The 24,967-nt window shown below is 46.6% G+C and overlaps 1 protein-coding gene across 1 annotated transcript in view; it reads right to left on the bottom strand.

The window, feature by feature from the left end:
• LOC132386701 (NACHT, LRR and PYD domains-containing protein 6-like) overlaps positions 1-24,967 on the bottom strand; it is a 109,973-nt gene that overhangs the window by 20,696 nt on the left and 64,310 nt on the right. The window contains exons 5-7 of the mRNA XM_059959059.1: positions 19,813-19,926; positions 19,065-19,150; positions 17,506-17,665 (exon numbers count right to left, since the gene is read on the bottom strand). Coding sequence (XP_059815042.1) covers positions 17,506-17,665; positions 19,065-19,150; positions 19,813-19,926 — 360 coding nt within the window. The remainder of the gene's footprint in view (positions 1-17,505; positions 17,666-19,064; positions 19,151-19,812; positions 19,927-24,967) is intronic.

The following is a 24,967-nucleotide window of genomic DNA, read 5'->3' as shown; positions in this document are numbered from 1 at the left end:
CAACTGGCGATTTATTCACTGCTGTTTGTGAACCTTGCAGCCAGCTGATTTTCGATTCTCCAGATGAAAGTGATCAGCAGAGTGCAATCCTGTTTTCTGTACATTACTCGTTTCGTTTTTAACTGTGTGGACCGCAATGACAATACTGCTCAAAAATGACAGCGGAACTAGCAGCACAGGTAGAGAATTATTCCAGCTTACTGTCCTGCAGCTTCACCGCTAATCTCTAAAGCAGGATCACCGCCTACACAGTGCACTGGATTTTCCCTTCAAGGTGCAGTTCATATAGCGATATCATAATGCTAAAAGATTGGAATTTGTCAAATTGCATCTGGTCTGTTTATTATGCAGTATAGGTATCCACTGCGCACTAGATTGGAAATTATATCAAATGCACATCAAAAGATAGTTCATTTTTTTTACAGAACGGGCGACGAGCCGAAGTGATTTAAGATCGCAATAATGCAGTTTCGTGAAGACACGTTACTCAGTTCAACTTTAGCTTCCACGCAGACGATGTTTAATACTCTACCTGTCTACCAGAAGCATATGCAGCGGATCAATCATAATCAGCATTTACTACATGACATCTAGCGGAGTATTGCATTGTCACAGGTTACGAAGGACAGGTGTAACAATATTCATAATATCAATGGCCGCTCACACGCCAGCAAATATAAAAGCTGTTTGTTCAGTGAGAAACAAACTCAAAAGTCAACACCTCAGCATTTACATCATTGATGGGATTTCCTGTACCCTAAACATCATGATGATATGCTGTTTTTTTTCGCAAGAATATCAGTAAACACTGAAGTTGTTGCGGAAGAACGTTTATTGTGTTTAATTTTTATCATTATAGTGGGCAGGGGTAACAGACCAAACAGACTGGAGAAAGCGCAGGCTGGTGGGTTGGCAAGTTTGCAGACGACACACAGGTTGGTAGTGTAGAGGATTGTTGAAGATTGCAGAGAGACATTGATAGGATGCAGAAGTGGGCTAAGAAGTGGCAGATGGAGTTCAACCCGGAGAATTGTCTGGTGTTACACTTTGGAAGGACAAACTCTAAGGCAGAGTACAAAGTAAATAGCAGGATTCTTGTAAGTGTGGAGGAGTAGAGGGATCGGGGTACATGTCCATAGATCCCTGAAAGTTGCTTCACCGGTAGGTGGGGTATTTAAGAAAGCTTATGGGGTGTTAGCTTTCATAAGTCGAGAGATAGGGTTTAAGAGTCGCGATGTAATGATGCAGCTCTATAAAATTCTGGTTAGGCCACACTTGGAGTATTGTGTCCAGTTCTGGTCGCCTCACTATAGGAAAGATGTGGAAGCATTGGAAAGGGTACAGCGGAGATTTACCAGGATGCTGCCTGGTTTAGAGAGTATGGATTATGATCAGAGATGAAGGGAGCTAAGGCTTCTCTCTTTGGAGAGAAGGAGGACGAGAGGAGACATGATAGAGGTGTACAAGATATTAAGAGGAATAGATAGAGTTGACTGCCAGCGTCTCTTCCCCAGGGCACCACTGCTCAATACAAGAGGACATGGCTTTAAGATAAGGGGAGGGAAGTTCAAGGGGCATATTAAAGAAAGTTTTGTTTTACTCAGAGTGGTTGGTGCGTGGAATGCACTGCCTGAGTCAGTGGTGGATGCGGATACACTAGTGAAGTTTAAGAGACTACTAGACAGGTATATAGAGGAATCTAAGGTGGGGCGGGGATTATGTGGGATGCAGGGTTTGAGGGTCGGCACAACGAAGGGCCTGTAATGTGCTGTACTATTCCATGATCTTACCACACAGGGTTACACATCCGTAAGACTAAAGGGATTCTTTGCACACACACCGAAGAAATTTGGGATTAATACGTCAAATCTAAATGTGATTACTGTTCAGTTGATTAGCATATAAAGAACCTGAAGTTACATAATCATCTGCCGTTTGTATTCAATGTCTGGACGTAAGGGTGCCTACAGGAGCATGCAATGATATATTTCTTCGGCACTTACTCTGCAATGGATTATTGAACGTTACAAGACTGTGCTTGCCTGATTTTGTTTTGTGGAAAAGAAATATGTTTAATAGAACATATATACATTAAATCAAAAATTTCCCAGCTTGAAACACATTTTTTCAAATTGATTGCTATCGACAATTCGAATAAACGTGCTTCAAGATCTCTAAGCTGAATTCTAAGGGAATTCATTGCAAATGCAACAGAGATAAATAAAGTCAGGAAGAGAAGTTTTAGTTCAGCCTTTGCAGGCTTACACATATAACATGTCTGTGGAAAATGAAAACAATTCTGGTTTCCATAGACTTTGTTGAAATACTATAGGATTGCGGACACTGCTCAAGTGAGAGGAAACATTCCAAGGAACCAAATAAAGAGGGAAAATAATAGAATAAACCGAATAACAGATTTAGAGCACTGGTGGATGTTTATTTCTGTGTGATCTTCAATCAAGGGTAAATTGTACAAAGTTACAACGGCACGTTTGCTTGCCAACAAATACAAAGTCACTTTATAGAAAAATGCTGATTCTGCCCGGATTAAAGCGCATCCTCTCACACCGACACATTGCACACAGCGGAGCAGCATCGACTGCCACACAGGGAAATCCCTGTAGGTCTGCGGCCTGGGCTTTGAATGCGATGTGGGGAGGCTTATGGACCGTAAGGAAACGACTTGGTTTTTCTTGCTAATTTCTGGTTCAACAGCAGCAGGATTTTACAGGAAAGTGAGACACAGTGCCCATGTTGAAGATTGGTAATCTACTAGTATATAAGGATGACATGAAAAATAATAATCAGCCTCTTGTGAAACCACAGACAGACAGTTGCAAAGAATACTTATTGACCACTCAGTGATCTGATCCGCATTGCGCAGGAGGGACCTCAGTTGCCGACAGTTAACTCCATCGTTATTGTCGCTGTATCTGTCTGTCTGTCTGTCGCTCTCTCTCTCTCTCTCTCTCTCTCTCTCTCTCTCTCTCTCTCTCTCTCTCACTCTCTCTGTCTCTCTGTCTCTCTCCCCCACTCTCTCTCACCCTTACTCTCTCTACCTCCCTTTCTCTTTCTCTCTCTCTGACTGTCTCTTTCACTCTCACTCTTCCCTTCCTCCCTTTGTCTGCCTTTCTTGTTCACCTGCTACGCCTGTCGAACATGAGAGCACAGTTGCACAGAGGGCTGACAGCCCTTTTCTCGCTCATAAAACCTCTACTTTCCAAACTCATGCCGCTCTCTGTCAGAACCGCTGTTTTCTTCCATTCATCTTACACCAGCCAAGATGGATCAAATGTGATTTTGACTAATTTACCGCTTTGCTAACCCAGGTGTTTTAAAGAAAATGCATATGTTTGCTCATTTTTGTCTTATTTCCACTTCAAACTGTGTTAACCAGTTGCAGTGAGGTATTTTTAAAAATTATATTAGTAATTTCAGGATATGTGGCCACAGCAGCATTTATCTGCACATTTCTTCCTTTGCCACCTGGTAGACCAGGGGTTAACTCTTCCTGTAGCTTTACGGAATATAAATAGAGTCCTTTCAGGGTAGGCTGCTGACGTCACCGGAGATTATTTTTCTCTCTGTTTAATAAGAGCCCCGTTCACCCGGTTCCCTCAGTTTCAGCGAGAGCAGCCTCACCTGCCACGGACAGATAACCGGAGCTGCAGTGTCAGGGAGAGTGAGAACGGATTGGCTCGTTCTGTCATGGATCGGAATCCGGGAAGCGCAGCCTGGAATATAACGGGAATTGGAAGAAGTGTCTTCTGGATGATTCCATATATTTCTGCAGACTATTGGGTGCCGGTCGATTTTCCAATTGCATATGTTCTCCTCGCCATTCAAGTGGTTTTCTTCCCCGTCCTCGCCATTATTGCTCTTCCTGGTGAGTCTCTTTAATACGTCACCGTATTTTCCTTATCACGTGTACCTCTCATTATAATAATTAATGATGCTGTCGCACTACAATGTGTTAATTAAACAAACCTTTTTCCTATGCACTTTGGTGGTTTTCTGTCCTGACGATCTCTGTTCAAGAGAATATGTGTTGGCAGTGGTGTTGATCCAGAGCAGGTTTACGAGAATGGTCCAGCGATTAAACGATCTCACGTATGAGGCGCGTTTGATGGCCTTGTGCCCGTATTCGCGTAATTTAAGCGGTTGTTAACTGAGACATCAATGTTCATGCAGAGAAGTCAAGAAGACCGTTTTGGAAGAGAAACACGTCAATCCTGACTGAGTAGCTTCTGGTCCTGTGGCGCGGTCAGGCTGGCTCAGTTAATGCTCCGGGTGTAATGGTTACGTTTCTGACGAGTGAACTTACTGACAGTCGCTCAGCACAGCAGCCTACCACCGAGACGTTGAAACATTACATATTAAAATGGATCCCCGCTTTCCATTCGCTTTCTCCTCGCCACGAGAATATCTGCTATGAATCAAGTTTCCCCCACACCCCTCATTTGAGGGTCAACTGCAATTAAACTGGATTCCAACCCCTAGTCTTTCCATGACTAATCGGTCTGATCGGTCATCTGTAGTCCAGGATTCCCGTGAATTTAACCAGGTCCCTCCGTTGTCAGGACCCTCGGTTGTGCCGACCACATTAACGAAGTGTCTTTCGTATTTTGGCTCCTATCCAGCTGTATAGGCTTGCGGGAGTTCCTTAGAAAACGTCGTTCGTTCTTCACATTTCCACATTGGCTGTCGTTCAGCAGTGGCAATACGTTCTCTAAACTTTGAACATTTATCTTAATGGCTCCGCTTCCGCGCGTTTTGCGTTCGCCAGCTCTGTATCCACATTTCTTTTGCTATCGTTTCAGTTGACAGCGTGAGGCTGTCGCAGAAAGAATGACGTTAGTGTGACGACCCCTCCTCCATTTCTCTCTGATCATTTTCAACAACAGCGGTCGGATGAGAAAGTTAATAAATCCGTTAGTTCCTTTCTATCTTCCATGTGCTGACCGAGGTACCACTGAAGCAAAGGCAGCATTGTCTCCGGAATATAATCACTGTTTGCCTCTTCTGACTCTGGCCACCCTCCTGCCCACTGTGTTCATAAAATGCATTTTCCGATTGGGACCCAAACATTGTAAAATGCAATGATCTTTAGTATATATTTCCACGCCAGCTGCATTTGACAGGGTGTAAAGCCTAAGGACTGATTTCTGAAAGCATGATAGACCACTGTAAGTTCGTAAAGTGCTGACCATGACTTATTGTTATGGTGACAAATTAATTTCATTGTTGATGAAAAAGAATGCATTTTCGAGACATTAATGACTGGCATAGGATTGTAAAGACAGAAGTACAAAGAGGAGCTGGTCAGACTCATGACAAGAATTCAAGGTAATACTCCCTCAATATTGGCAAACAGGAAGAGAGACGCAAAAATAAGGTTTTGGACTACAACTCCATCTGCAAATTCAGAAGCCCTGGCTAAGGAACGGGTCGGAAATCTGCCCCTCAGACAGAGATGGTGGGTGTCAAGGATAATTATTTCACGACAGTTGAGATTCCACGGAGCATCATTCGGACCTTTTCCCCTCAGCATGTACCGAATTCCACAATCATCAGCCGTCGTTATCTGTGTTCTTCGCTTTCCGTTTCGTTGATGATATTCGATCGAACAGATTGCGCTAAGATTACACTACTTTGCAAAATGGTTCAATTTTATTCAACTGGTAATCGCTACGATTACATTATTCCTTCCGACACCCTCATCTCAATCATTGACACACATTACACTCGTTTTAAGAGAACTCTTCCTGTTGTATTTACCCTGATGGTTTATTCTACTTCGCAGTGAACATGGTGACCATATTCATCCTGTCTCGGGGAAAGTGCGGCCTCTCCAGAGTGGTCACGTGCTATCTGGTTGCCATGGCAGTGGCGGATCTTCTGGTTCTTATCCTGGACCTGATATTGAGCAAGATTCCTCTTACGTACATGCAGTACTCCGATTTCACCCGCTCAATGCCCAAGATGTGTAATATCCACGCTGCTCTGATTTACACCGCAACCGACTGTTCGGTCTGGTTCACCGTCACGTTCACCTTGGATCGGTTTGTCGCCATTTGTTGCCAAAAGTTGAAAACAAACTATTGCACGCGGAAAACCGCGGCCGTGGTTTTGGGGACAGTGACTGTGATCAGCAATTTAAAGAATATTTACTGGCATTTTCGACTGTCAGGGAAATACACATGGATAATTGCTCCCTTCATTTGTCAACAGAGATATCAGTTTTTAAATTTCACGAATCAAATTGACCTATTTTATTCCTTCCTCACCCCTGTACTCCCATTTGTGCTGATTCTGCTGACGAACTGCCTCACTGTCAGGCACGTCTTAGTCACAAGCAGAGCCCGCAGGAGACTCAGGGTTCCCGGTAACGGACAGAGTGCCAGAGACCCGGAGATGGAGAAACGCAGGAAATCCCTCGTTTTATTGCTGATGGTCTCGGGTAATTTCATCCTGTTGTGGGCACCTTTCAGTGTGTTCTCTGCGTGGGATCGGCTGTATTATCTTCCCATACGTTTGCTTCCGCCAGATTCCCTTCGAGAGCTGGGCATCATTCTGCAGCTTCTGAGCTGTTGTACGAACACGGCCCTTTACGCCGTTGCACAGGCCAAGTTTAGGAAGCAGCTAAAGAATGTCGTAAAATCTCCGCTTGCCCTCATTGTTCCGAAAAAGTCTTGACTTAGTGGCGTCGCCCGTCCAGATAACACGAGGTTCTATATATTGCGGGCACTTTCTGTCCCTCTTGGCCTAGCGTATCTTTATTCCTATCACACCTCACAAGCGGAAATTGCATTGACAAGCCCCTTATGCAGCCGCAATGCTGGTCCCGAATTCGCTGGCTGATTTCCCTTCTTTGCCCTACTTATTGTAGTGCATTTCGCCCCATGGTTCCACCGCACATTCCTCTGTTCTCCCGATACGTTGGTCCAGCTGCAAGGCCATATTCCTGCGAGGGCATCAGCGTCCCCGAAACAACCCGTTCATTCCCGACAGTGGCGGCTGAATTGATGCTACAAGTCCATTGATAAATGAATTGGTGCCTCTTCCTGCAGCCACGCTGAGCTCGTCATTCTCATGTACATGGCCTACAATTTGCCACACCGCCCGCAGATCAGGTTGTACCCGGTCTGACACCATTCTTGTCTCTCGAGATCTCTGTTCCCAACTCCAGGGAGAGATTATCTACCGACATCTTCTCCAAAGCCATGCAACTGACTCTAACAGTTATCCTGAAGATACCAACTGAAAAACGGACACTTGCAAAAGTGCTATTCCATTCTATCATTTCCTTTGATGAGAATTTCATCTCCAGACATTTTACAGTCAATGGAGATTCCCTTCCACCACGATCGATGCTTCTATCTCCATTCTCTGACGCATTTCCCTCAGGTAACATCACTCCATTCCACCCAGAATAATAAAAGAGATTGGGTCTCCTTGTCCTCAGGTAACACGCCACGAGCCTCCGCATGCAAGAAATTTTACCGTAGCTTCGACCATCTCCATAGCCACTCTACCACCAGGCACAACTTCTCCTCCCCCATCTCCGGTTTCTGCTGATCGTCCACTGCGCGTCTCCATTGTTTACCAGCGGTGCTCACAAGTCTCCCTTATTCCTGTAACCATACTGCAGACATTATTTCCAGCAGGTACTGGTTATTCAAGGACAACGGAGATCACACTGGCGACACACTGCATTTCCAATGTCCGCTGACTTGCAAGAAATAAAATGCTGATACTCCATCCAGTTACAATCGTCAAAACTCATTGTCTTCAATGATGTCATTTACAATCCCTGTCAGACCAGTATGTTACTGTTGCCGATGACAGAATTCTCCTGAAAGCTGTTATGAGATAGATATTATCGAGTTTGGAGGAGAGATATTTTTGAACAAGGGCCCCATCGAGTGGCCACACAGACGGAGGAAGATAGACGCATTTAACATTAATTGTTGTTATTCTGATCGCAATAATACCGGGAATAGCCCAAACAGTTGACAGTAAAGCTCGCTGTTTTATTTTTAAGTATCACATTGTATCGTGTTTATACTTGGAGGATTCTGATGTGACCGAGTCTTCTCCTGACACATACATCGTTCTACTAGTGGTGATATTTCCTCACATTAATTAAGCTGCTCATACAGTTGCTTCACTTTATTGTTCACAATGAGAGTGTCGCTCCTTATCCTGTCAATCGCAAACATAACGATGATATCTGAATATGAACACGTCCGTCAGCTGAACCATACTGCTAAACATGATTCGCAGATATCAGAGGCAGTAGTGACAGTGCTTATCCAGACCCAACTCAGATTTGATTCGAATAAATGTGTTGAACTGGCAATTGCTGCTGAACGGATGACAGGTACAGAGCCTGTAAAAATATTAACATTTCCCACCGATCCCCCTCCCCACACTTTGAAGACCCTTGTAGCCATGGGCACTCCCATGGATCCCAGCCGTTCCTGCGCATTTTGTTTTACCTGATCCGTTTCCAACAGCTCACTCTCCTTCTCAATCTCCCTTTCTCTGTCTCCTGAGCCAGCTTATCTGCTGTCGTACATCCCAAACCCATCGACTCACACAGCTCCCTGCACTATACTTCACCCATCCTGTTACTGGTAAAAATGTCATCCCCTTCTCTCAACTCCTCCCTTACTCTGTCTCCTGAGCCAGCTTATCTGCTGTCGTACATCATAAACCCATCGACTCACACAGCTACCTGGAATATATTTCACCCATCCTGTTACTGGTAAAAATATCATCCCCTTCTCAATCTCCCTTTCTCTGTCTCCTGAGCCAGCTTATCTGCTGTCGTACATCCCAAATCCATCGACTCACACAGCTACCTGGTCTATACTTCACCCATCCTGTTACTGGTAAAAATTTCATCCCCTTCTCAATCTCCCTTTCTCTGTCTCCTGAGCCAGCTTATCTGCTGTCATACATCCCAAATCCATCGACTCACACAGCTACCTGGACTATACTTCACCCATCCTGTTACTGGTAAAAATGTCATCCCCTTCTCAATCTCCCTTTCTCTGTCTCCTGAGCCAGCTTATCTACTGTCGTACATCATAAACCCATCGACTCACACAGCTCCCTGGACTATACATCACCCATCCTGTTACTTGTAAAAATGTCATCCCCTTCTCAATCTCCCTTTCTCTGTCTCCTGAGCCAGCTTATCTACTGTCGTACATCATAAACCCATCGACTCACACAGCTACCTGGACTATACTTCACCCATCCTGCTACTGGTAAAAATGTCATCCCCTTCTCTCAACTCCTCCCTCCGCCGCCGCTTACGTTCTCAGCCTGAGGCGTTTCATTTCAGAACAACGGAGATGTTTCTTTCTTTTTCAGTGAAGGGTGCTTCCCTCCCTTCACCATCAACGCTGTCCTCAAAGTCGTTTCTTCCATTTCGCACAGGTCTGTCCTCACTCCAAACTCCCACCACATCACTAAGGATAGGGACCTGCCATCTCACCAGTCACCGCGCCCAGCACATAATTCTCTGTAATTCCGCCATTACTAAAGTGATCCCAACAACAAGGACATCTTCCCTTCCCCTACTCCCAGTCTGCGCTTTCCAGGGATCTCTTCCTACGCGACTGTCGTCACTGATCTCCTTCCTGGCACTTACCTTGCAATCTGAACAATTGATACACCCTACCCTGCACATTATCCCTCACTAATATTCATGTCCTCATACTGCCCTCCTAGGTGAGGCGACACTTCAACTCTGGGTGTGTTGGGTCATTAATTGTACCTGCTGCTCCGGTGTGGCCTCTTGTATATCTGTGATACTGGACGTTGATTGGGAAATTGCTAAACCGAGCACATCCGTTCCGTCCATCAGAAAAAGCGGGACCTTCCAGTAGCCACCTACTTAAATTCCACTTCCCATTCCCATTCTGACTTGCCTGTCCATGGCCTCCTCTACTGTCGGAGTGAGGCCACATTCATTGTTCTTGTGGAGCAACAGCTTATATTCAGCCTGTGTCGCCTTCAACCAGATGGCAGGAATATCGATTTTTCGAAGCTCTTGCAATGTTCCTCTACTGCAACATTCCCCATTCCTATTGCCCTCTCCTACCTTATCTGCCCCTGCTACTAACTACCCCCTGGTCCTCTTCCACCTTTTCTTTCTTCTATGGCCTTCTGTCCTCTCCTATTAGAATCATCTTCTCCGCCCTTTAACCTCCCAGCTCGTTACCTCACCACTGCCCCCATCCCGGTTTCACGCATCCACATGTGGTTCTTCCGCCCCTTCACCCAACATCTAAATCTGTCTCCAGTCCTGACGCCGGGTACAGTTTGTAATTACGTGTCAATAATTTCTAACACGATATCAATGTACGGTATGCACACAAACCGGGGTTTAGGGCGGGAAAGCTGTCTCAATCACAAGCGTTTGGCGGAAACGGAGACTGTCTTCCCTACACCTGTACAGCAAAGGAAACCGCGCGTTTTGATTCTGCGGCTCCTCCAGGATTGATTTTGTTCGAGGCTTATATGATTACTCTGCATTGTTCCAGTGGGTTGTGTGTCTAAGCCCGTGTCTGGTAAAGTAAATACGATACGGGGTTAGGATTGTACAGGGGGCAGTGTGTTTCCACGCTTCCCATGGGGAGGATATTGTAGGCGAGCGTGGTGAACCGCAAGCCGAGCGTCCCATTGCTGAGGTTGGGGACATCTGTAAATGAAACAACCTGGAGATACGGCACAACTCTGAATCCGCTGACACCACAGACGTGCACCTTCATACTGGCGGTTGCATCACTGAATCTGTTCGCATCCTTAAACCAACGTGCATCCCCACATTTGCCAACACCGCCCTAAAACTGGCTGACAATCCTAACAGGCTGACACTCCAAAATCCATAATAGATTACTCAGAGCAGGACTCATTTCAAACGGCACAGAAAATGACTGTTTCCAGAATAAAAATCCGCACGCATCCCAAATCCGTCTGGAACTGCAAATCCGCCGAAACACCGAAACCCGGTGTAACCCAAAATCCGTGTGTAACTCCATGTTCGACACAAGATGCATAAAACTGCGCACATGTCGAAATGAGAGCGCACACCTAAACCCATCTGCATGCCAAACCCGATGATAGGTTCACATGCACATTGGATTATGTAAAAGCAAGAGTCACTTCATGCATTTCACAAAATAGCTGCCTCAACGTCCAAAATCTAGAACTTTTTGCTCTATGTACACTTATTATGAATATATCTATCAACGATACGACCTTGAGATTCATCACACATCACGATCCACCGACATCACCAAATTCGCGTGAACCCAAACCTGCCGCGTATATCTCCAAGTCTCTGCGCAGCTCCAAATTCGAAGGCGGCCCTATAAGTACAAATGTTTATCCCAGAGCGAGAATCATTTCAAACTTTTCACAAGATAGCTTAATCCACATTCACAACAGCAAAGAATCGAAATGGAACTTTAAGGTGCATTATTTATTGAAGTGTTTGTAAAAGAAATAACCTTGATATTTGGCATTACTCCAAATCCACAATTGCTCAGAAATCCGTGAGGACGCGCTTGAGATTCGACACGACCACAAATGCACCACATCCCGGAATCTGTAAGCACCCGAAGACCGTGTACACCGTCAACCCGACTGAAACCCAGGGGTGCACATTCGATTTCCCCAAAAGAATCATTCACAAAATAGCAGCCTTCAGCTGAAAGAAATAGCTGGAACAAAGTTCAACGTTTAAAGATCAGTTGTTATTAAAACTCAAATAAATGAAACGACTTTGAGATTTGAACAGCTCGAAATCGACTGGCACCCTCAAATCCATGTGCACTCATATGCGCCGACCGACACCTAAACCTGCGGACATCACCAAACCCCATGCTCACCAAACACACATGCACCCCTAAAATCCCTGTGCGCATATACTCGGCGACATTCTCTTCAATATGTGCTCAAGACGTAATCCGTATGCACCCCCAAAGCTGCTGACATACGCACTTGCACATTAGATTATCCCAGTGCAAGAGACATTTCCAGCAGATCACAAAATCGACTTAAACAACCAAACAGGTCCTGTATAAAGTACAAGATTGAAAGTGCATTTGTTAATAAATTATCTCAAACTGTCCACCGATAAGCTAAATCCCCATGCGCAATGACGGCCATTAGCGGAGCGGCCATTGTACACATGTAGGCTTGTCGGCGAGAGCAGAAGCGACAGGTTTTGTCTCAAAGGAGCCTTCGGCTCGGAGGAGCCGTCACCTCTGTGTAAACCGTCTGTAACGTTCCATTTTTGTTATTTTTCCCTCTGTCACTGGACCATTTAAACGCCTGTGGTGTTCTCTTCGTGCCGGATGTTGGAGAACTGGTGCTCCCAGGGTGTCCATGAAATGCATCCGGCTGCAGTTCCATGAAGACCGTGTTAGGGATCTGGATCGGAAACGGGATGACCTTCAGCTTGTGCGGGAGAGTGAGTTACAGGGATGTAGTCACCCCTAAGTTGCAGGAGGCGATTAGTTGGGTGCCCGTCAAGAGAAATGGTAATAGGCAGTTACAACAGAACACACCGTGGCCATTCTGTCACAAGGTGTGGCATTGGGACCGGACCCGAATGCATGACACAGACACTGAACTTCCAGTAACAGGACGAGGCGTGAGAAGGAAGCAGGGGAAGAGAGGAAGAAAGGACGCTGGACATGGTACAGTCCCTGGACAAGACAAGGATTCCGGGCCTGGGCTAGGACTTGATCAGGACACCGGAACCAGGACATGGAACTGGGAACCAGGAGCTTGGTCTTGGACTTCGAGCCAGAGACTGGACAAGGACACAGAACCTGGATCTTGACTCGGGCTTGGACCCCAGAACTAGGCGAGGACATGACGAGGATAAGGAACCAGGACATGGAACTGGGAACCAGGAGCTTGGTCTTGGACTTCGAGCCAGAGACTGGACAAGGGCACAGAACCTGGGTCTTGACTCGGGCTTGGACCCCAGAACTAGGCGAGGACATGACGAGGATACAGGACGACGAGAGGCAACAGGACTGGACGTGAGATTCATGGACAGGACGTGGGAACCCCAGCACTGGGCTGGGCAAGGTACTCCTGGGCTGGGCGTGGCACATGACAAGACGTGAACACAAAGCCGTGGCCTCGACAAGACAAGGACCTTGGACGTGACCAGGACTGGATGAGGCCCCGAAGCCTTGACATGGTCGAGGAAGAGACAAAAACGCAGAACACTGAGCCTTGGACGAAGGAGAGTCAGGAGCATGGAGCACTGAGCCGGGACCTCTCCTTGGGTACAGGACTTAGGGCCGGGTCTCATCACACCGAACACAGAACCCGACGAGACAGTTCCTAACGCTAGTTAGCGGCAAAACAGCCGGACCGAAAGAGCGAAGGCGTGGACACAGACAGTTCAACAGGGCGAAGCTGCAGACACAGGCAGAGGCCAGGCGAGGCTCCAGGCAGAGGCAGGGGGAGGCCAGGCTCCAGGAGGAAGGTGAAGAGAAGGGATACAGACAGGGGGATCTGGGCAAGAGGCTCCAGGAGGAAGGTGAAGGGAAGGGATGCAGACAGGGGGTTTAGACAGGAACAATCCAGCAGCCAGAGGCGCAATCCTGAAGCTATTTATGAGGCCAGCCCAAACAAGAATCAGCTGCCTCAACAGAAACTGAGGAAACCCGGAAAACCTGGAATAAGGTACGTAGACCGGACAGTGAACCGGAATGCGGATTTCACGGACCGTGCCATGACACATTGCCATGAAAAGAAAGCATACCGATTTGATACATTTGTCAGGGATGACCTCCTGGCCGAATGCCGCGGCAACCTGGTTACAGGCACAGAACATGGGACGGTGGCGGAGAAGGGAAAGGGAGAGAAGAAGGAACTGTAGCGATAGAGGATTCGATAGTGTGGGGAGCAGACAGGAGACACTGTGGACGTAAACTGCACACACGAAAGGTATGCTGCCTCCCAGGTGTCAGGGATGGGACGGCTAGAATCGCGTCCACAACATTTTTGGGGAGGGAGGTATAAGTGAAGATAGCATGCAGTCACGTTGTCAGGAAGGGCAGGCAGGTGATGGGACTTATTTGCAGCCAAAAGGTTGAGTCTCAAATCATTAAGTGTGCAGGATCAGAAAGGACAGCAAGTACGGTACTCAAGGTGTTGAATCTAAATGCTCGCTCGTATCAGAAATAATGTGGATGATATTGTGGCAATATTACAGATTGCCAGACATGATGTTGTAGCCATCACTGAAATGCGGCTGGAAGATGTTTGCAGTTGGGAACTGAATGTCCGAGGTTACATGTTATATCGGAGGGATAGAAAGTTAGGTAGAGGGGATGATGTGGGTCTACTGGGAAAGAATGCCTTAGAATCAGTAAAAGGATGTGATCGAGTATGGGAAGATCTTGCATCCTTGTGGGATGAGTTAAGAAAAATGCAAGGAAAAAGAATGTTGATGCCAGTTTTATACAGCCTCCCAACAGTGGCTGGGAGCTGGACCGTAGGTTACAACAGGAAATAGAAAAGGCGAATAAAAAGAAAATTATATGGTAGTCATGGGTGACTTTAACATGCAGGCCGATTGGGAAAATCAGTTTTGTAATGGATCTCAAGCAAGTGATTTCTTTGAATGCCTAAGAGATAGCGCTTTAGAGCAGTTTACCGTTGAACCTTCTCGGGGTTTAGGTATACTGGATTGGGTGTTACGTGAGTCGATTTGGCAGCTAAGGTAATAGAACGCTTAGGAACCACTGATCACAATATGATTGTGTTCTACTTGAAATTTGATAAGTAGAAAGTGAAGTCTGACGTAGCGGTATTTCATTGGCGTAAGGGAAATCACAGTGGTACGAGAGAGTAGCTGGTCAAAGTACAATCGATTGGAAGGAGCTACAGGCAGGGAGATCAGCAGAGCAGAAACGTCGTCATGATCTCAGAATGGCGGTGCAGACTCGAGGGGCCGAATGGTCTACTTCTGCACCTATTGTCTATTGTCTATTGTTTCTGTGAAAATGAGGAATGTGCAGGACATGTGTATCTCAAATTTTGATAAATACTCGAATTGTAAAATAGTACAACTATGGCTGACAAGGGAAGTCAAGGCTCTTGTAAAAGCAAAAGAAAGGACAAACAACAAAGCAAAAATTTGTGGGAAGATAGAGGATTGGGAAGTTTTGTTTAAACCTAGAGAGCAACTAAAATGATCATTAAAAGGGAAAAGACAAAACATGAAAGCAAGGCAGCAAATAATATCAAAGTGGATTGCAAAAGATTTTTCAAGTCTGTTAAAAATAAAAGAGAAATGAGAATGGATATTCGACCGCTAGAAAGTGAGGCAGGAGAAATAATAACGGGGTACAAAGGGATGACTGATGAATTAAATCAGTATTTTGCACCAGTGTTCATTGTGGCAGATACTAGCTGTATGCCTGATGTTGTGGCGTGTGAAGGAAGATAAATGTGTGCATTTACTGTTAAAAGAGAGAAGGTGCCCATAGAGCTGAAAGACAGAAAGTTACATAAGTCACACGGATCACAAGAACCGCATTCTGGGGTTCTGAAAGAGGTAGCATTAGAGATTGTGGTGCATTAGGAATGGCCTTTCAAAATCATTGAAATCTGTCATGATGCCAGAGGACTAAGAAATTGCAAACGTTATTCTTCTCTTTAGGAAAGGAGGAAGGCAGCAGAAAGGAAATTACAGAACTGTCACCTAGCTGCCATACCCTGTCCAGCAGCCCCCCCCCCCCCCACTCAATGTGATCCGCCCATACGGCCCCAATGACCACAAATCCCACTACGTTGTTTTCCACTGACTCTACCTCCCCATTTTCCAATGCCCACATACCGCCCACATTCTCGCTGACTCCACACCTCCCCGTCAGCTCACACTGCGACTATTCCTCCCCAGCAGACCCCACAGCTCCCAAGCATCTGACATTGACCTCGGGCCTCTATCGAGCACCAACCAGCTCATACCTCACCCGTCAGACACTGAAGCCGTCCTCATACACCACCTCCCCCATAAGCAGCGCGACTGCATCTCCACTTCCGCACTGGCTTGACCAGAAAATCAAGATCAGTGTATCTAATCTTGATTCATAACCGCACATCAGCCACTTCCAGAGCACCCATCTGACTCCTCACGCTCAACAGACGCCCATTGTTCAACGACCACAGAACCCCACCACCCACCAGAAAGATCCACAAGAACAGCAACGCACAGCACATTCGCACCCCCAGTCATTTAACTGAACACTCTGCTCCCTCGGGATCCAGTATCTGTGAATCCTCGGGAGGATGCCTTTCGGCATTTTGAACCCGTGATGCTTCGCGCGTCATTCTGCAGTTTCCCGTGGGCAGGAAAAGTCAACGTTGATTGCATCAGCGCAATCAGGTTTAGTAGAGCGATAAGGACGAGAATCATCTGATACCGAATGGGGAAAGGAGTGAAAGAGGGAGGGCCATTCTTTGGAAAACCAGCATCCTTGACCACCACGGAAATAACCCAGAGAACGCTATGGAAGGTGGTCACTCGCCCGATTGTATATAACGTTGAGACTTTATAAAGCACTGTTAGGGCTGCACTTTGAGTGTTGTGAGCAGATTTGTGCTCCTCCGCTGAGAAGGGATGTGCTGAAACTAGGGAGTGCTCAGTCCTGGTTTACCAAAATGATTTCCGGATTTAACGGCTTGTCATATGAAGACGGTTTGTTGGTTCTGGCCCGGAATTCACTGCAAAACTAAAAAATGAGGTGTGACGTCATTGGAAATATTGAATGGTGAGAGATCTTGACAGAATAGATGTAGAATGGATAATATTTATGGTGAGAGAGTCTAGGACCAGAGGACGCTGCCTCAGAATAGAGGAGCGTCCTTGTAGAACGGCAAACAGAACTAATTTCGTTAGCCAGAGAGGGCTGAATCCTGTAATTCATACCAACGGGCAACTGCAGAGTCCAAGTCTTTATGTATATTTAAGACGGAAAGTGATAGATTCTTCATTCTGCAGGTCATGGATAGAAAAAAAAAACAAGACATTGGGGCTGAAAGTAAAATTGGATCAGCCATGATTAAATGGCGGAGCAGACTCGAGAGACTAACTTGACTAATTCTGCTCCTATTCTTAATGTCCATATGGCCTTAACTGCTTTGCGCTGATCGTTATATGAGCCGTCTCGTTAACTTTGCTTCCTGTGTCGTTTCGGTATCTGCACATGAATCGCCCGTCATCTGTGTGTGCAGTTACATTTGAAGACATCTGGTGACCCCATCTCTATCACAGGAACAGGCAGCGCCTTCCAATCACAATCACTTAATGTTTGTACAACACCGCGTGTGTAGCTCAGGTGGTATCCCGGTAAATCTGCTCTTCACCCCCTTTAACGTTTCCACCGTCTTCCTAAGCTCAACATCTCAAGTGGGGTCGAACCTGTGCGTTACAGATCTGCAACATTTTCTCACCATGTTTGAGCTCGATTCCAGTCAAATGAAGGCCAGCAGGCCTTCCTAACATTGCTCTCAACTTGTTCATAGTTCAGAGCACATTTACCATCGAAGTACGTGTACAGCAGACAGCCTTGAGGTTCGTCCTGTTGCAGGCGGCCACAAAGCAAAGAACCCGCTTAAAGAAAACAAAAACACATATAATTCAGGACTAAGGAAAACCCCGAGGCATTCCACAAGTATGTGAAGAGCAAGAGGATAAGATGTGAGCGAATAGGACCAATCAAGTGTGAGAATGGAAAAGTGTTTAAGGTACCCGTGGAAATAACGGAGGTACTTAAAGAATAATTATTCACTACGGAAAAGGATCTTGGCGATTGTAGGGATGTCTTGCTGTGTACTGAAAAGCTTGAGAATGTGCGGGAGATTTTGGAAACCATCCAGTTGGATAAGTTTCCGGGACCGGACGGGATGTACACCCAGGCTACTGAGGGAAGCGAGGGTGGCGATTGCTGAGCCTGTGGCAATGATATTTGCATCATCAATGAGGAGGGGAGAGGTTCCGGAGGATTGGAGAGTGGCGGATGTTGTTCCCATATTCAAGAAAGGGATTAGGGATAGCCCAGGATATTATAGGCTGGTGAGTCTTACTTCAGTGGTTGGTAAGTTGATGGAGAAGATCCTGAGGGGTAGTATTTATGAACATTTGGGGAAGCATAAAATGATTCGGAATATTCAGCATGGCTTTGTCAAAGGCAGTTCGTGTCTTACGAGTCTGATTGAATTTTTGAGGATGTGACTAAGTACATTGACGAAGATAGAGCTGTAATGTCGTGTATATGGATTTTAGCAAGGCATTTGATAAGAAACACCATGAAAGGCTTATTGAGAAAGAAAGGAGGCATGGGATCCAAGTGGGCATGGCTTTGTGGAACCAGAACTAGCTGTCCACAGAAGGCAAAGTTTGGTTGTAGACGGGTCATATTCCGCATGGAGGCCGGTGACCAGGGGTGTGCCTCAGGGATCTGTTATGGGACTCCTATACTTTGTGTTTTTTTTCACTGACCTGGATGAGGATGTGGAGGGATAGGTTAGTAAATTTGCTGATGACACAAAGGTTGGGGGTGTTGTGGATAGTGTTTTGGGCTGTCAGAGTTTACAGCTGGACACTAATAGGATGCATATTGGTAGGTCAAATATGATAGCAGAATATAGTATTAATGACAAGACTCTTGGCAGTGTGGACGAATAGAGGGATCGAGTCCATAGGACACTCAAAGCAGCTGCGCAGGTTGACTCTATGGTTAAGAAGGCATACGGTGTACTGGCCTTCATCAATTGTGAGATTGAGTTTAAGAGCGAGAGGTAATGGTGCAGCTATTCAATGTGGTGATAATGGATTCTAAATTGAATTTTCCTAATGTGTGTCCTTAATTGGCGATTCTGCATTTAGTTCTACCAGTGCACTGCGGAGGTAATCCCAAATACAGATGTATTTTATGTTAAAGCAGCAGATGAAGTCATCTGTTTACGGAGTTGAATCTATAAATAACAGAAAATATCATGCCAGTATTTACACCTGTTGGGGTCCGGTCCGGAGCCCGCCTTCCGGGTCTTCCTCCGGTCCGAGGATACCTGACTCCGGGCGTTGCAGCCAGCTCTCCTATCACACGGAGCCAGTGGATCATCTGGCCTTAAGGATGTACACCTGTTGCCTATTAGGGGGATGGTGTTTATCAGGGGCTCGGGGACTGAGTCCAGTTGTGGGGTTGTCCTGCTCCGAAGCCGGTTTAACCCGCACTGTACCTGGACCGCCGGCTCGAAATCCTGTCTGTATCCTGTTCTGCCTTGGTTGCCGCCCTGCTCGGAATCCCGTTCTGCCCTGGTTGCCGCCCTGCTCGGAATCCTGTTCTGCCGTGGTTGCCGCCCTGCTCGGAATCCTGTTCTGCCCTTGTTGCCGCCCTGCTCGGAATCCTGTTCTATCCTGGTTACCGCCCTGCTCGGAATCCTGTTCTACCCTGGTTGCCGCCCTGCTAGGAATCCTGCTCTGCCGGGTTGCCGGCCTGTTCTGTATGTGTTCCAACCGGTTGGTCTTGTTCCGCTGCTTCTCTCAAGTGCGCTGGTCCCGCTGTTCCGCCTTATTCTCCTTGCTCGCGCTGTCACGCTGTCGGTCGTCTTTCCCAATGTACCGTTGTTTCACGGTAGTCCTGCTGTTCACCCTGGACCCAGCTTCCTTCTGATCCCTTGGCCCCGTCGGGCAGCTCCGGACGGACAGCCGCTGCCCGGCGGGGGATCTGCCCTTTCCACCCATCTACCTTTTCCTACCCGTTGCCTCCGTCGGGCCGCTCCGGCCGGTCTGCCGCTGTCTGGCGAGGATTCTGCCCCTTCGTATCCGTTACCTCCGTCGGGCAAGTCCGCCCGGGTTGCCGCACGCTCACACTGTAACAGAGACTGACAGATACAGAATGAAACCCACACTCTCACACTGTAAAGGAGACGGGCAGATACAGAATGAAACACACACCGTAGCAGAAACTGACAGATACAGAATGAAACCCACACTCTCACATTGTAACAGAGACTGACAGATACAGAATGAAATCCACACTCTCACACTGTAAAGGAGACGGACAGATACATAATGAACACACACTGTAGCATAAACTGACAGATACAGAATGAAACCCACACTCTCACACTGTATCAGAGACTGACAGGTACAGAATGAAACCCACACTCTCACACTGTAACAGAGAATGACAGATACAGAATGAAACCCACACTCTCACACTGTAGCAGAGAGTGACAGATACTGAATGAAACCCACACTCTCACACTACAGCAGAGACCGAGAGAACAGAATGAAACCCACACTTTCAGACGGTACAAAGACGGACAGATAAAGAATGAAACTCACACTCTCATACTGTAGCAGAGACTGACAGATACAGAACGAACCCCACACTCTCACACTGTAGCAGAGCATGACAGATACAGATTGAATCCCACACTCTCACACTGGAGGAGAGACTGACAGTTACAGAATGAAAACCACACTCACACTGTAACAGAGACTGACTGATACAGAATGAAACCCACACTCACACACTGTAACAGAGACTGACAGATACAGAATGCAACCCGCACTCTCACACTGTAACAGAGACTGACAGATACAGAATGAAACCCACACTCTCACACTGTAACAGAGACTGACAGATACAAAATGAAACCCAGTCTCTCACACTGGAGGAGAAACCGGTATGTACAGTATGAAATGAAATGCATGGACACAATCTATGGGACAGATAGGGTGTGGTGTGTGTGTGTGTGTGTGTGTGTGTGTGTGTGTGTGTGTGTGTGTGTGTGTGAGAGAGAGAGAGAGAGAGAGAGAGAGAGAGAGAGAGAGAGAGAGAGAGAGAGAGAGAGAGAGAGAGAGAGAGAGAGGGAGAGAGTCTATCTGTCTGCGCGTTCGTGTATGCGAGTGACAGTGTATCTGTGTGAGTGCATGTGTGCGAGAATGTTAGTATCTCTCAGTGTGTTTGTGTGTGTGTGTTGATAATACTTTTTCATATGGCTTTATGTGATGACGAGACTTTATCGACCCAGCGAAGGGCACTGTAAAGGAAATGCCAAAGAAACTGGTATTGTTATGACAAAACATGAGATCATATCGGAATGGAATCTATACATGATTTTGTTAAATCGTGCCGGTATTTACACCAGAGAGAAATTGTGTTGATGGTTGTGCTTGTAACCCAAGGGCAGTGAATGCCAGCATTATCAGCCCATGACAGTATTCCTACAGCTAATTGAACGCCACAGTGTTTCAGCATCAAACTGTTCTTCAAGTGGATTCAAAAGCGGCTTTGTCCGTCACTTTACCGTTTCAAAATGGACAGCACGAGCAGGTAATTTTATTCACATACATTATAAGATGTATAAGAGGTATTTCAGCGCACACACACACACACACACACACACACACACACACACACACACACACACACACACACACACACACACACACACACACACAAACTAAAAATATGTGGAAAATATAGGTTACCAGATGGACAGAACGGTCGACAGCTCTAGACTAACAGAAACAGACTAACTAAACATCGATATCGCCCAGGGCTGATGGAGAACTGGACAGAGTGTCTGTGTACACAGTGGAGATGAGTTATATCCGGGAGCACATAAGTGGATGTGGTGTGGTGGGTTTAACAGCTGAGCGGTCAAAGTGAAGCTGCTGAATTAAATAAACACAAAGTGAATAACATTAACTGAAAGTCTGCAGAGGGAGACTGAGAGTGTCCCTGGATCCGGAGCACACTGGGGAGAAACCAGGTCTATTTGTAGATTAAACAATAGGTATGACAGTGAAGATTGCCAAAAATGCCGGACACACCGATTCCCGATTGCTCGTGGAAAGAGAACCGAAGTGAAAGTTTCATGTAGGAAAATAGGAACAGCCGTGACCGCTGCCAACACTATTGTGGAATGTTGTAAACAGAGCCGATCATTGCTCACTTACTGGTCTCATTGCACATTTTGGTAGAATTGAATGTAACACAATGTAACACATTAATACAATTGGCATCACCTCAGTCAGATCGCAGAGAGATCGCAGAGGGATCTGACTGAGGGAATGCCAATGGTATTATTGTGTTTGTGTTACATGCCCAAAACATCTGCACCTGAGACACTGCCGGTGATGCAATTTGTTTGTTCAATGACAATGGTCAGATGTGGGACCTTGTCACTGGAGATCGAGCCCCTGTATAAATCAGAGCCTGTTGCAGTAAGTCAGCCCAGAGTGTCTTGCCGAGCTGTGGAATTCAGAGCAATCTCGTTCACTGCGTCACTCAAATGGGATATCCAGTAATCTGGCGGATAGAAGACATTTACTACCCAGTTATTTCAGCCGTTGGAATTCCCGGTAAGCCGCTGTCACTCCTGCAAACGGCAGAAACTGATAGTTAACTCCGATGTTCCGAAGTGTTTTTCTCGCTACTTGTTTCCACAGCCACCTGTTCAGTCCCCTCATTTCAGTCATGGGCAGAAGGCGCTGACAATATTAATCCCATTGCTTTCGTAGCAGACAGTGCTCTGTATTGCAGTCGAGATGCTGCCTTTGACAGAAATCCTCTCGCTGCCTTGATGTGGAGGAATAATCGTGAATTGAAATGTCTGAAAACGAGGACACCGGGCGACACTGCATCCGTGGGGAACAGCCGTCCTTCTTTCATGTCCCTATGAATCGTCTGTAATTTGCGAGACTGGGTGACGGAACGACGCGAGCAGCTCATTTATTTGAGAAATGTGAGCAGAGTGAACTGCAGATGTGGATTTCCTTTCATTCCTGTGCTGCGCAGAGCCAGTGATGCCGGTATTTAATGCCCATCCCTTACTGCGGCCGCGGCAGCATTTCAGCAGCTCATCGTTCGTCAGTCCTGGAAATTCACCCAGATTCATCAGAACTCGCAGGAAGTCTCTGTCACGCCGATAATGCCACTTTCAGTCGCTCCACATGTCCTCGGTCCGGTTTCCACCCTCTGAGGCAGATAACAAAACACAAGATCTAATCTGATTCTATCACACTGCGGCTCGATTTTCCTGACTAGTCAGTAATGTCCCTACCTCCTTCCCTCTCTCTTGCAGTTAACCTGGTGGCGATTGTTATCCTGTCCCGAGGAAAGGGCGGTCTCTCCAAATGTATCACTCACTACCTGCTGGGAATGGCAGCGGCCGATCTCCTGGTCGTTATCTCTGACCCTCTGCTGAAGTGGACTGTTTACATATACTTTAGTTCTTCTTTCCTCTATAGAACTCCCGCTTGCAGGTTCGCCCGTTGCCTGCTCATAGCAAATACCGGCGTCTCTGTCTGGCTGACAGTCGCGTTCACCGGTGACAGATTTGTGGCCATTTGTTGTGAAAAGCTTAAAACAAAATATTGCACCGAAAGAACGGCGGCTGTGATTATCGGGACAGTGAGTGTTCTGGGCTGTTCAGGAAGTATCCCTTTCTACTTTACGTTGGAGCCTTTGATGAGAATTAATGGAGTTTTCTATGGCTGTGCGACCAAAGAGAGCTTCTCTACGTCCCCCTTGTGGACCGCACCTCGCATGATACATCGCATTTTCATGCCTTGTCTCCCCTTTGTTCTGATTTCATTGTTCAATACTCTTACGGTCAGACGAATTTTGTCCGCTAATAAAGTCCGGATGGGGCTCCGAGGCGGCAGCAACAGAAAGAATGACAAGGACCCGGAGATGGAGAACCGAAGGAAATCTGTGGTTTTACTATTCAGTGTAACCGGTAGTTTTATACGTCTGTGATTAACACTGGTAGTATTTTATATTTACGCACGGATAGTAAACAACCCTCGTTACACGGTCGCTGATCCGATGTATATCGCAGACTCCACGGCGACGATGCTGCAGATCCTCAGCTCCTGCACCAACATATGTATTTACGCCGTGACTCAGAGCAAGTTCAGAGAGGAGATGAAGAACGCGGTGAAATACTCGCTGAAACTGTTAGCCAAATTCGTTAAATCTTAGAGTGACTAGTTACTTTCTGCCGGAGATTTCAGTCAAGCGCCATGTTTCCTCCATAATCTATCCACTTGCCGATATGTGGAACCACGGGTAACAACTGAGCGTTCTGAAATGCGCATGCGTTTTGTGATGATATATTTCACTCGCTGTTTACCCCATACAGGTGAAAGGTGTCCATCAAATATTCACCCCGATGGAGGGTCTATAGTCAGGTCCCGCCCTTTTCAGTGACGCTCACGGTGTTTTAGCCCAATATCTCTCATGTCGTCCTCGCTCACTCCTTCCCCCACGCCGGTGAGGGGAACGTGATCAGACTGACACCTAGCGATGGTGTGTGTGTGTATGTGTGTGTGTGTGTGTGTGTGTGTGTGTGTGTGTCTGTGTGTGTGTGTGTGTGTGTGTGTGTGTGTGTGTGTGTGTGTGTGTGTGTGTGTGTGTGTGTTTTCTTTACTTTACCAACTCCTTTTCCATCTCCAGTCTGCTCCGCTTCGTCCTTTCCTATCTCCCTCTTTATTTCCGTTCACATCCTGAGGTCCTGTGAAAATCTGTTTCCTCTGTTCCCTGTTTCTCTCTGTCCACACGTTCGGTCACGTTCGGAACAGAATTTAATCTCATTGCAGACGAGTGAGGTTCATCGTGAGGGAGATATGATCGGGCTGGAACAGAGCGTGTGCGGGTTCTTTTCGTTCTTTTTCAACTCCATCTCCATCTCCGATCTGCTCCGTCGTTGTCCCCGCATCTCTCCGGCTTTATCTCTGTTCACATCCCGAGGCCCCGTCACAGTCTGTTTCTTTCCCTCTGTGTCCCTCTGCTCTCTGTTTCTCTCTGACCACACCTTTCGTTCGGTCGCGTACTAATCAAAGTAAATCTCATTACAGGAACATATATTTATATTGATAATCAATGTACGCTGA

The sequence above is a fragment of the Hypanus sabinus genome, unplaced genomic scaffold (assembly GCF_030144855.1).
Source record: "Hypanus sabinus isolate sHypSab1 unplaced genomic scaffold, sHypSab1.hap1 scaffold_126, whole genome shotgun sequence".
NCBI classification, from domain to species: domain Eukaryota; kingdom Metazoa; phylum Chordata; class Chondrichthyes; order Myliobatiformes; family Dasyatidae; genus Hypanus; species Hypanus sabinus.
Note: the sequence above shows the minus strand (reverse complement) of the source record. Positions and strands in the feature narration are given on the sequence as shown.